Genomic DNA, 13,773 nt, shown 5'->3' with positions numbered 1-13,773 from the left:
TTTGACCCGCGGGGATGAGCCGAGCCGAGCTGAGTAGGGTTTGGTTAGGAATGATTTACTGAAGGTGAGACGGGATGGCGAGGATAGGTGGCTCTTATTGTAACGGGGTTTCTGTCACTTGGACGCCTTGATCTCGCGCTTGAAGCAGACCAACCGAGAATGGTTCTATTGGCAGCCCCCATTCACTATGAGTCAAGGTTGAATCGTCAACTAATGACGAACATAGTTGACGCGACCTCGTATCTGAGATAGTTTGTCTATGCTCTGGAGTTTGGAGAGGTTGCATACACGAAACTGAGGCGCGAAACCGATTGGGTTGTACCTGACAAGCCAGAAGCTCAAGATCATAAAACTGACTTACCTTCTCTTTTAGAGATTGGTTTTCGACCCTAATGGAGGCATTTTCGGTCTGGATGGCAATGTTCTCAACTTCCAGTGTGGCCACCTTGTCTGAGTGTTGTTGCATGAGGGCGGTTAGAGCCTCCAGTCTGGCCTCAAGGCCAAGATTAGTGTTATCAGAATTTTCAGCCATAAAGAGTTTCTTTATGTAGCAGGATTTGTGAGATGAATGATTGCCAAAGGCCCCACGGTGGATGCCAAACTGTAAATGCAAAAATCTACCTTTATGGAAAGAGGAACTGATCTCGTGAGGTTGAGGCCACTAGCGATCTGCTGCACCTACACATGTAAGAAAACAAGCGTAAAGCAGACGGAAAACACTGGGGTGGTGTTTGTCATAGGCACTCCGATGCTCAAGTCAGCAAGGCTGAGTGAGGCTAGTTTAGTGAGAGTTAGGGAGAGGAAAGGTTACCAAAAGTCTAGTTGGAGACTATGACTATGGCTGTAATGCGAAGTTTTCAAAAGTGGGAACTCCAAGGTCTGAAGGTGTAATGTCTCCTTTCAGTGAGAGAGCTGACTTCTATTTAAATAGTGACTGTAGGGTCTTCGAATCTTGGTAGGACTGGGAGTCCTTGCAGCGGTGGTTTTCTGAAAGAGTGGAGCCTTTGGCTCCCTTATTTCAGTAGGAAAGGGAGTCCCAACGTGCCTAGGATATGGACCTTAGATGAATCAGGATAGTGATTGACTTCTTTAGTAGAGTTCAAGTGGTATTATAGTTCGTAGGCGATTGTGGGCTCCAAGTTGATCGTAAGTCCAGAAGGTGTCCTAGGATCAGAAGGCCTGGGTCTAGATGGTGAGAAACTGGGAAAGCATATCAAACAAGTCTCATCTGTAGAACTCTGTTATAGGCCTAATCGGAATTGGGTCTAAACTTCCAGTTTTGTTGAAGGTGTCTTCATTCTTGGACCTATTTGGGCCGAGGACATTTTTTAGCCCTAACACCACTCTATTAGTCTTGTTAGATAGAAACATAAGAGAATGGGGATTCTTTGTGCCGAAAAAAGCATATCATAATACTCATTATGAAATATGGAGAGGGTTCAAAGTGTATCATTTTTTTTTTTTATCACCGGCAGTATCCGGGTCAGTTTGCGTGCACCGGAACTAATCCCTTATGTTGTAAAAAACATATCATAATATGCATTATGAAATATGGAGTGGGTTCAAAAAGTGTGTGTGTGTGTGTGTGTGTGTGTGTGTGTGTGTGTGTGTATATTTAATCATCGGGGGTGTCCAGACTAGTTTGGTTACACCTCAACTAATCCTCCGATACCCTGAAACTATCGATCAGATAACAGTCCCAATGACCACCTCTATTAGTACCTAGAAGGACTTGAACTCAAAAACTCATGAAACCTTCTTTTACTCTTTTATCATTAGGAGTGTATCATTTTTAGAGTAAGATAATAAATTTTTTCATTGTTTTAAATTATATAAAATCTAAATCTCTCACTCTCTCTTTTAAATATTCTAACTAAAACGCATTTTTATTAAGATGTTCTTAGTTAATGAACTAATTTTAGAGAAAGCATGTGCTCCTATTTCGACATTTCCCATCTCAATGTTTATTTACATTTATCACATGCTTTTTCTTTTGTTCGATTTGGCATTATGTTGTTGGGCGGCTCTCTATCTTAATTCCCACATTTTATTTTATTATGTACCTCCATTTTTCTTTTCTAAGAATATTGAAATTAAATCTTTATACAAAGAGTTAATTGAAAGATAATTTTTTACCAACTCTTTATACTTGTTGAATTCGAGAGTCTAAAGAAATTTGTATTGAAAATATGTTTCTCTTGTATCTCAAATCTGTTTTATTACAATATTAGCTGATTTATTTGGTGGATCTCCTTTTTTTAAGTTTTTAAGATGCAAAACACATAACCTTAAGGGTTGGTTTAGTGGTCAAAGAGGTGTGTTCTCTTCCTTAATTTTCTGGGTTCAAATCTTGAGGCCACCTATCTCGATATATAATTATGTCTTCCCCAGTTCATTGGTCAGGCACCCCGATTATCAAAAATAAATTAAATAAATAAGATGCAAAACACATTTCACAAATGGCACCCAGAAGGCCAGAATCCAGCCTTTTAAATCAATTATCCAAATCTAAAATAAAAGTCCAATCCAACAAGACTATTGGCAAACTTTTAAGCCCAAACTTTATAATATACAAAACCCACATCGTAAGAGGTGGGGAAACCCATTTTTAGATCCATATTTTTTTTTTATTTAACCCCATCATCTATATTTGAAATCTTTTAATATGTTCCGTTTCTAAAGTTGTCAACTCTAACATTCCGTAAACTAACATAACCACATTATTTGACTCAAGTTCTAGTAAATTCTTGGGTAGGTGATCAATATATATATATATATATTTTTAATTTAAATAATGTAACCTCAATAGTTTCTAAAATATAAAACTTAGACCAGAACAAAAAAAAACCGATAAAAAACTCTTCAAAAGAAGAAATCATTAGTCTTATGATCGGACAACAAGACTTTAACTATCTTGAGAATTGCCAAAGGTCTTGTATTTGAATCTATCATATTTATGATTAACCTAATCATATCAGAGATTAACCAAAAGATTAGTTAAAGTATGATAAACTGACCTAATACGTCTATATTTAGGATTGAATCTTAAAAATCATATATATATATATTATATATATATATTATATAATATATATATATATTTATATAATATATATATATATTTATATATATTAAGGAGTTGTGTTTGTTTTACAATTATATTCTCACCTAATTTTTTCAGGAATTTTGTGATTTGTTGTTTGTTTTTATCTTTTTCGTTTGCTTTATGACTTCCCAAATTCAAAATTGACAATTACAATTACAATTTCAAAGTCAAAACTCAAAAGGTGGCAGGTGCTTAATTAGACCTTAAACGCTGAAAATAACTTTTCCTCTAAAATAGTTTTTCTTCAATAACAAATTTTTATTTTTCACAAATAATATTGCTTAATTAGACCATTTTCTGGTGGATAAACACAAGAAAATGTTGCCTTAACAGACTCATTTCTAATACTGTAGAAATAGAATTAACAAATTATAAATTTATATTCCAGTACTAATTGAATTGTTACATAAATAAATTAATATTTTTCTAAATATCCCAGGGAGCACCCTTTAAAAGCCTAAAGCATGTTGAGTTTTATAAAGATGTTATAACACAAAGTAAATAATTGAAGAATAAATTAATATAATAACAAAAATGACATAAAAATTGCATCTGTCTGTATCTTGTATTTCAGTATATTTAATGTTCAAATTAAATCAATTATATTGGTAAAATCAGAATAGATAATAACAATAATAAACCAACCCCTGGGTGATCGAGTGATTCTATAAAGACTCTTGGATGTATTACTCAAGAGGTCATGAGTTCGAATCTCTCATCGGTTGTTAATAGAGGTGGCCATTGGAGCTTTCACCCGACCGATAGTTATAGGATCTCAGAAGATTAATTGATATGCGCGTAAGCTAATCCGAACACCTTGATGATAATAATAATAATAATAATAATAATAATAATAATAATAATAATAACCTTGCCCCTAAAATCAAGCCACTGCCTTTCCAAAATATAAATCATGAAAGAATTTATTATTATAATATGTTATCTAAATATTTTAATGATGGACTTTATAAATCAAGATTGAGAACATTGTATGATGAATAATACCTTCAATTTTGATTGCGATATCATATATAAAACTTTAATTATATAATTAACTGATGCATTAATTATAAAACCAAATAGAGCTGATATATTAGGTAAAGTTTTCATAGTGAAATAATAAAGGATAATGCTCCGGTCCAGGTAGCTTATTGTAATAAAAAAGTTATTAATTGATAATGATGAAGGCGAAGGTGAGGTAGAGCACCTACCAAAGAAAGGGATTACACATTTTAATGTTTAACAAATTTTGGTGAGCTTAAAGTTATGGGCAATATTAAAGCACCCTCCATTAATTAAATTTACGATGGTAGCTCCTTTTAATTAACTTCTACAAATTATAGGTAAACCTGTCTCTCTCTATTTTTGTGGTTTGGGTTGGTGGGCGTATATAAAATTCTATAGACTTTAAACATTCGCTATATCTTTATTTATTTATTTTTTTGGGTTGGGGGTGTGGGTAATTTCGAATTTTCAACTTCATTTTAATTTTAAAAAGTATTAAATATCCCCTATTAAGGATTCCTTATGAAATTTGTAAGGATTTGTAGTATTTTCAAGAGGTTTTTGGTAGTTTTAAGGTTTTTTCTTTTGAAATTTGCATGGATTTGTAGCATTTTTAAGATTTTTTTTTTTTTTTTTTTTTTAATTTTTTTAAAGCTTTAAAGGGTTTTTGGTAGATTTGAGGAATTTAACAGTTTCCGAAAATCGTTGAAATGTTTTAGACTTAGGGGACTCTCAAAGTTGGATAAAATTAAGCCTTTTTCTTTTAATGGGATTAACCTTATATTTTTTTTCCTATAATGTTATAATTGTACAGATATAAGAAAAAATTAATATTAGTTTTGTGATATAAAAATAGGTGGAAAACACACTAAATAGTGTATTTTTTATTTATTTTAAATCTACATTCCACACATCATCTGTATTTGTTTCGTAAACCTGAGTTCGAAACTGGGGTCCTCGTTAAACCCTACAATTTTTGAAAAATAGAAAATAATGGCATTTGGCCATATAGATATTCATGAGAGAACTAAATAGTGTATTGAACATTAACTGGTAATATTAATGAAAACATTAAACATTAAAATGCAGTTTTATTTTTTAAGTTTTCTAATTGTCTTCTTGTAATTGAAGGGATAAATTAATCCTGGAGCTGTTACTCTGCCAGCCTGACCGCTACCAAGCAAATTCAACTATACCAAGAAAATGGTTTTTTTTTTATTTACTGAATAAAATTTGTTAATATTGTCAATGATATGAAGATTTAAGTTCTAATGACTAATCTATATCAAAATGATATTCTCTGAAAACTACTTGAAAAGGACAGATAATGCTTTGAAACAGAGGGATGCATTTCATTGGACTGGACTTGTACTTTGTGCATAACTTTCTACTAAATTTACCATCTTTTACTGGTACCACAGTAACTATTTCTCAAGAAATTCTTGACAAATATGTAGGAATAACTGAAGAAGTGCAAAGTTTTTGGAGAATTAAATTAATGGATGGAGCTTCAACAACTCTATTTGGTAGATGGAGACTGGATTAGTAGCTGCATGATCTGAAAAATCTAGAAATCTTTTCGTCTTTTACAACAACAGCCGCTATACTTAATCCCAATTGGGTTTCAAGAAAGCTTATTGATGGTGGTTGTGTGTGATATTCTGAGATGTTTGTTTTGCAAGTGAGGTTTGGTTTGAATACGGGTAGTCTAGTTTTAACCTGATTTGGTACGTTTGGTGAAGAAAAGTAAATGAGTGGTACATAAGAAACCCACCAAAAAAAAAACAAAAAATTGCAGTAATTATAACAATGTGTATGGATTCTGAATTCTATATAAAACCCCAGAAGGTAGTTGAATCGGTTAGGAGAAGTCCTAAGATTAGGACCAGTACTAGCCTTTGGCAATGGCTGAGGTTGACAGTATTGACAATCTTTTGGCTGCTAGGAATTTCTTAAATGCTAGTTTGGAAAAATCAAGAGTTCTTGCGGTGGCACTGGATAAAACTGGGCCAAGATTGGAAGAGATTAAAGGAAGGTTGTCTTCTTTGGAAGCTGCATTTAGGTCCACATCTATGAGAAAATGTTCGCTTGGCGTGGTCAGAGATCAGATTGACTGTGCCATTGGCCCTGCTGCTGCAGTTCTGAAGGTGTTTGATGGTGTCCGGGAGCTAGAGAAGTCACTCTTGTCTGAGCCATGTTCAGACCTTTCTAAGTATCTTTCAATCATGAAACAGCTTGAAGAAGCGATGAGATTCCTCGCGGGTAATTGCAGGCTTTCAATTGAGTGGTTGGAGGGTATTGCTGAGGCTTTCGATGGAAGTTCAGTTGTCGATGATCAGTACATCTCCAGGGTGAAGAAGTGTCTGAGAATTTTGCAGGAGTTGCAGGCTACGGATGTATGCGCCCGCCTGAATGGAGGGCTACTATTTGAGGCATTGAACAAACTTGAAACTGAATTCAAGGACCTTGTAACACAACACACCATTCCTTATGTTTTGGTGGCCTCATCATTCTTCACTGAAAAGCAAACTAGCATTGGTCAATCAATTATTCCAGCATCCGCGATACAGAAGTTGCAGGCCATAATTGACCGGTTAAATGCTAATGGTCGGCTTGAGAATTGCATATCTATATACGCAGAAATTCGAAGTTCGAATGTCAGAAGAAGCTTGGAAGTTCTTGATTTGGAATATCTTGAGAAATCAATGTCAGAGTCTGATGATGTGCAAGACATAGAGAGATTTATAGATAATTGGTGTGAACATTTTGAGTTGGTGGTGAAGCATGTCTTTGAGCCTGAGTACAAGCTCTGCAATGATGTTTTTGACAAGACTGGATCGGATGCTTGCATGCGTTGCTTCGCGAAAATTGCAGCCCAATCTGGAATTCTTTCCTTCCTACAATTCGGAATGAATGTTACCGAGTCTAAGAAGAATCCTCTCAAGCTCCTGAAGCTGTTGGAAATTTTTTCTGTTTTAGACAGTCTAAGAGTAGATATCAACCTGCTTTTTGGGGGGGACGCTTGTCTTGAAATCAAAAACCTGACAAGGGATCTCGTCAAGAGAGTTGTTGATGGCGTTTGCGAGGTTTTCTGGGAACTCCCTCTCCAAGTGGAGCTGCAAAGGCAAATTTCTCCTCCTATAAATGGGACTGTTCCGAGGCTAGTAAGCTTTGTGACCGACTACTCAAATCAGCTGCTCGGCGAAGATTACAGGCCAATCTTAACTCAGGTCCTGGTAATCCATCAGAGCTGGAAACAAGAGAAATTTGAGAAGGGACTTCTTACCAGCCAGATTTATAACATAATAAAGGAAATTGCACTGAACTTGGATGCATGGTCAAGTTCTTATGAGGATAACACACTGTCCTACCTTTTCATGATGAATAATCACTGCCATTTCTGCAATCTGAAAGGCACAGAGCTTGGAGAAATGTTGGGAGATTCTTGGTTAAAAGCTCATGAGCAGTATAGGGACTATTATGTAGGGCTCTATGTGAGAGAGAGCTGGGGCAACATTTTTGCTCTTCTACGACAAGATGACCTAGTTCTGTCCCCTGGTAGGAAATCAAACGCTCGTGACTCCGCAAAGAAGAGACTAAAAGCTTTCAATGAGGCTTTTGATTACATGTATAAGAAGCAATCCTTTTGGGTTGTGGCTGATAAGAGCTCAAGGGAGAAAATATGCAATCTTGTAGTGCAGGCTTTTGTGCCTGTTTACAGGAGTTACTTGCAGAGCTATGGAGTTTTGGTTGAACAGGATGTTAGTGCAAGTAAGAATGTGAAATATTCTGTGTATAATTTGGAGAAGATGCTGAGCTCTATGTTTCAGCCAAAGTTAAGAAAGTATGGAAGCTCAAGACACTTAGAATTTATTGGTAAAATAAAAAATGTAGTGACCAATCAATTTCATTTGATGCTCACAGCTACCTGACCATGTAAAAGTATTCTTCTCTCGTTTTACATTAATGCAGTTTCATTGTTCATCCAATTGTACATACAATTTTAAAACTAATTTAAATTATTACATTGCATTTCCTAAAACATTAGAATACTATTCTTCTTGTTTTCAGCCAACTCCACCGATCAGCTGCCGCCTTGCTCTATTTCAAATGGGGCCTTCATTCTATCCCTGCTTGCATTCAGTTAATAATTGATATTAGTTGCATAGTAATAGTTCACTAGTAAAATATATCTGGCAAATTTTCTTTTTCTTTCTTTCTTTTTGAGAAATTAATAGGCTTAAGCGTACCTGAATATCAGGCAATATCTGCAGTTTACTGCACTTCCAAACCGCCATTGTTTTCAATAAATGACGCACCATTTCCATTCAGGTAGATCAAACAATGTCAGTTTCTGTAGCCTTGGCAAGGCAGCCGCAGACGGGATATGGGCATGTTCTCTCGCTCAAATAACCTCTTCAATTTCGGACACTGTGCGATCACCATCTCTTCAAGGTTTTGGAGAGCCAAAAAAGTTATATCAGTGAAGATACACTTCAAGTGAAGACCTCCACAATTTTCAAATGGTATGACCAAGTATGTTATTTAACAATAATGCATTACCATGAGCGAAACTGGAAACTCCTCCATGAATGCAAAGCTGTGATTCCTCAATTTCCTAGTGTATAATCCGCCCACAGTGAATTTGAAACTCTTTGAGTGGAAGCCAGTGTTGGGAGCTAATGTAATCATGGAAGACGTGGCGAATGTGATTTCGATAGCACTCAAATGCCCAAGTCCTTGGATATTTTCTACAAATGCTGCCTTATGATCAGCTTGCATTACATAGCCAGGGCAAGCCACACCCCATCATCAGTAGTTGTTGTAACTTGTGGAGTTTGGTTAACAGGTGAGGTGGGAAACTCCCCACTCGATTTCGAGACAGGTCTAAGCGTAAGAGTTAAGTAAAACATCCCATCTGGTAATTGCTCTATTGGGCTACCAGAAACATCCAGAACTAGCAAATCCACGAGCTCCACTAGTCAAGTCCTGACGATTGCGTGAAAAACAAAGCATTTAGCTTCTTTAATCCCCTGGCAAGATGTTTACACGGGTATTTGACAGGTCTAGTAGTTTAAGGTTTGGGAAGCTGGTGAAAAAATCATTATGAAAATGAATGCCAAAGGGGTTGAAGTATTGTTGACAGGTTAAGAAATTTGGGTCCAGAGTGAAGCTCTTTCATGAGATCTTCAGGCCAATCTTTATAAAGGTTTTCTCTAATTCGCACAATCTTGGTGAAAAACTGAGGACGGAAATTGTATAACTGGACCATCATATCCCATATGTCGTCAGCTATAGCTTGCAAACATGTTTGAGCTCATCAAGTATCTCCTCTGCTTCTCTCATCTATCTGTTTAACTTCACCCAATAAGCCCTCCCATTACCTCCTTTGCAACAAAAGCATGGTTCCTCGGATACAATGTGCAAAGACGAAAACATGGTTGGATGCAGCTATTTTTACTACACTTCAATTGCTGATATCCAAGCATCAAATTTGCAAGTTGGTAGTATATTCCTTAAATTCAGTCAATTCCTTCTTCAACTGTGACATGTTTATTCCAATTCAATTTTCTCAGGTATCTTGCAAAAATTTTGATTGCCAGTGGCAGGCCGCCGCATTCCTCTACAAAATACATTCGCCGATACCACACCTATTACAATTTGTTTTCTGCCTACATTTCCACTGTGTACAAATCTCTCTGGAGTCCCACTAATTTTCTTATGACGCCGCCATACTTTTTATGTCTTCATGCCATCAGCCATCAGGTGTAGCTCCCTTTGCATCCGTTACCGAACTACTAGACCGATGTAGACGGGCAAGAGGTAGACGTACACATGACAACCGATGTTATACAGTCCAATGAAGTCCAATGAAGCAAGGGTAATAACGTAATTTTGCGCGTATAAATATTTGCAACCCTAATCAATGGACAAAATAGGCTTTTACAACACTGTAAAATTTATTAAAAAAAAAAAATTTGACAACCTTTGACATCTTTAAATAACTCTTTATATAACATAAACGTTTTATTATAAAGAGTTCATCCATCATAATAAGAGTTTAACAAACTCTTTATCCTTTAAATATAAATTAAAAAGTGAGTTTTGTTCTCCACATGTCAAATTTTACTCTATATCCTAATTTTAATTAATAAATTATAAGTTTTTATATATTTTATTTATTAATTATCTATCCTATTAAGTTTCTTTCTTGAAAACAAAAAACATCTTCATTAAATCTAAAAAATCTATTGGATTTGAATATAAATTTTGTTCTTTATATTTATAAATTAATAAAAATGTTCTTTATTTATACGAAAGATATTCTTCAACATAAAAAGCACCATCGAAGATACTCTTATAAAAATTTAAAAGAAAAAAAGAAATATTTGTTTCTCCTTTCCTTTCTCTCATCTTCCTTTTCTTTCATTCATCCACAAATAAATATTAAAACCCTAGATCTCTATTTCTTCGTCTTTCTTAATTTCCTCTCTCTCTATTCTTCTTCCTCAATCTTTTTTGTCCTTTAAAAACATAGAACGCACAATATGACCAGATCTGAAAATTTTAAGCCAATGAGCATCGACAGTTTTTATGAACTATTATTTCTGTAATTTTAAATTTTCAGAGGGTTCATAAGGGTATAAAGGTAATTGACTAAGAGTCAAAGGACTTCATTGACTTTGTGTAATGATGTATTCACGTGAAGTGGGTTTAAGGGGGGTTTTCATACTTTACCAAAATGTTGGGGCCAAGGACTTCCTTCTCTTTATTGAGTGGTTCTATTTACCCCATCATTGGACTAAAGAAGCCCAATTTTTTTAATAATTTTTATAATTACACATTTATCCTTATATTAAACTAACTTTTTATTTCCATATTCTTTTTAAATACCATCATAAACCCTAATTTCATATGATTATTTAAATATCATATTGAGGTAAAATTGAAATAATTTTAAAACTAAATGAAAGTTCATTAGGGTAAGAAATTTCCAATGGAACATATTAGGTTGAAATTTTGCAATGGAACATCTAAAATTACAATCAATATAAATTGAAATTTTTTAATTGTTTCTCAAATTTTTGTTAGTGCAAGTTAGTTTTATTGTTTTTTAATCACATATAAATTTATTGTTTTTGTCCTTCGAATTATTGGTAATTATTCTAATATGAATAGTTACTTGTATTATTCAGCTATATTTACGTCAACGTGTTAATTATTTGTAATGCTTTCTTTTTTTTAATTTTTTTGAACTTTCAATCTGAATTTCTAAAATTGTGTTTTAAGAGTAATGATAGTGGGAGACAAATAGTATGAGTAAAAGCAATTAAATGTTTACTCTTTTAAATAATGAAAAATGGAATAAATGGTATTTATGTGGTTCCATAAAAAAATAAAAAAAAATTAAGTGAAGAATTTTTAGACGGAGTGTTTTAAGAAGTAGGGTGTCTTTAGTTTCAAAATGTGGGGCAAATAGAATTATAGAACCTCTCTTTCAGTATATGATCATTCATTTGAGACCATAATTAACTTATCTTAGGGCCATTTATGAAGGATTGTCGTATTGGTTTGGACTATATTATTTTTGTCTAAGTGGATCTATTGGCACCTCCCTAATGAACTAAAGAAGCCATATTTTTTAATAAATTTTATAACATCAAATTTATCCATATATTAAATAATAAAAATTAACTTTATTTTCATATTCTTTAAACATACTTTTGACACCCCATTATTATCTTATAACCTTTTTTTTTTTTTTTTTTTTTTTTTTATTTTCTTCAAATCATTCTTAGAATAAAAAGATGGTTTAATTAATGGATGAGAAGATTGCATGGAATACACTAGGTTAGAAGAAATACAACATTATAAGTTTTTAATTGCTTTAATATAAATTTATTGTTTTTTGTTTCTTTAAAATATTGGTAACTATGTTAATCTATATTATTTTTGTGTTGCTTAATTGTATTATGTTTTTTGGATTATCTGTAAATATTTTTTTTAGCTTTAATTTTTTTTGAACTTTCAATTTAATTATCTAAAATTTTATTTTAGAAATAGCAATGGTGGGGGTATATAGCATAAGTGAAGTGAATTAAATTTTAACTCTATTGATGCTTGATTTTGACACCAACTATTCGCACGTATAACGTGTTAAGCGGACTTAGAAATCACTTGTGATACGGAAGTGCAAAGTGAGAAATGGAGTGAGTAATAATTTTTAAAGTGGTTCGGATGCTCTAAGGCGAATCCTACGTCCACTGTGATTATATTAATGGTTGATTACAATCAGGTCGTACTTGACGAGCAAAATTACAATAGAGAGAATAAATGTGAAGAGAGGGAAAGAGAGTGTATGTGTTTAAGTGGTGGATGAGCCAATCCTGTAAAGTGGAGGAGAGCCTCCTATTTATAGTTAGAGGATTCAAACTGGTAATCATGATTCTGCGTGCGGATAGGTGTGATAAAATTCCTAACCCACTTCCCATTGGTTGTCTACAAAATTGCGTATGGCTTTAGCAGGTGGACAATTCTCAGCCACCCATAGGCCCGGTGTTCACCTGCCTCATTTACAATGGCCTTACCCCCCCTTGTCCTAGCAGCACGTGGCTGCATCCAGACGACAGAAACCTTCCTAAATTCGGATTGGTTTTTACTGACGTATGCTTACGCCAGCCCTAGTTCTTAGGCATAACAGAAGCCCCCCAGTTTTTTAAGCTTTAAGGATTAAGCCTTGAGAACTTCACAATTATGCCGCGACTCGGTTTGTCCCGGATGACTCTTGATCGAGCCGATCGAGCTGCATGGATTCCTGAGAACTGTACTTAGCGACTTGATGTGGTTTTTTACGATAAGTTCAACGACCTGATTCAGATTGCGATCGGTGTCATATCAACATGCCCTGAGCTGCGACCCTGACTCACCACCTTTTCAGATATTATCTGTTGCGCGTGATGGTTCACCTAACCAATAAAATATTCTTTATTTTGACAGACTTGTCCATTACACAATAAGTGCCAACCATGCGCATTTAATGCGAGCCATGCTGAAACAACGTTCTCTTTCAGGGCATTAAATGCGGATAGGAGTTCATTTAATGTGGAGGAGGGTAACCGTGCCGTCGTTTGGTTAGTCCAATTGAGGGAAACATCAATTGGTGTTTCCGAAACGTGGGAGTTACTCTTCTCGCTGATTAACGACACGTGGTCGTAATCAATGGCAACAAACATCTCTCGCCCAAACGTCGCTTGCTTAGAAAACCAACCATCGTGTTTCCCCTATAAAACCCGAATTTGCTTCAGATTGTTGCCACAGATTTCACATTCTCAAAAAGAAGAACAAAACTCTTACAAAAATTAGCCCGCCTTCTTCCATTGATGCGCGTCGTCCATTACGACATAAGACTTTTCCCACGCCACCAAGAGGTAAGAAAAGTTTCTCTCTCGCTTTCTTCCATTATTCGACAGTTCTGTCTGACTTGCTTGGTAATGGCGGGCATGGGCTATCTGGTGGGTTTTTGCAGTGCGCATCCCCGGATAGTGGTGAGGAGAGTGGTTTAGTTTTTCTTAGAGATGAGAAGTTTAGGGCACAGATCCTTGGGGGTTCACCCCCAAAAGGTTTTTGAGGGTTTTACTAGGCTTTTAGAAGGATGCATTAGG

General features: G+C 35.0%; 1 protein-coding gene across 1 annotated transcript; it reads left to right on the top strand.

Annotated features, from left to right (window-relative positions):
* The first annotated feature begins 5,968 nt into the window (after positions 1–5,968).
* Positions 5,969–8,077, top strand: LOC116116097 (exocyst complex component EXO70A1-like). Its single transcript, XM_031402205.1, has one exon. It carries the CDS (start codon positions 6,016–6,018, stop codon positions 8,041–8,043), a length of 2,028 nt encoding a protein of 675 aa, XP_031258065.1. The 5' UTR covers positions 5,969–6,015; the 3' UTR covers positions 8,044–8,077.
* The last annotated feature ends 5,696 nt before the right edge of the window (positions 8,078–13,773 follow it).

This window comes from Pistacia vera, unplaced genomic scaffold (genome assembly GCF_008641045.1).
Source record: "Pistacia vera cultivar Batoury unplaced genomic scaffold, PisVer_v2 Contig760, whole genome shotgun sequence".
In the NCBI taxonomy this organism is placed as follows: Eukaryota; Viridiplantae; Streptophyta; class Magnoliopsida; order Sapindales; family Anacardiaceae; genus Pistacia; species Pistacia vera.
This window is presented reverse-complemented; position numbering and strand designations above follow the sequence as displayed.

Excerpts from the sequence above, each read along its gene's own strand:
- LOC116116097 (XM_031402205.1), top strand. The coding sequence starts at position 6,016 with ATGGCTGAGGTTGACAGTATTGACAATCTTTTGGCTGCTAGGAATTTC.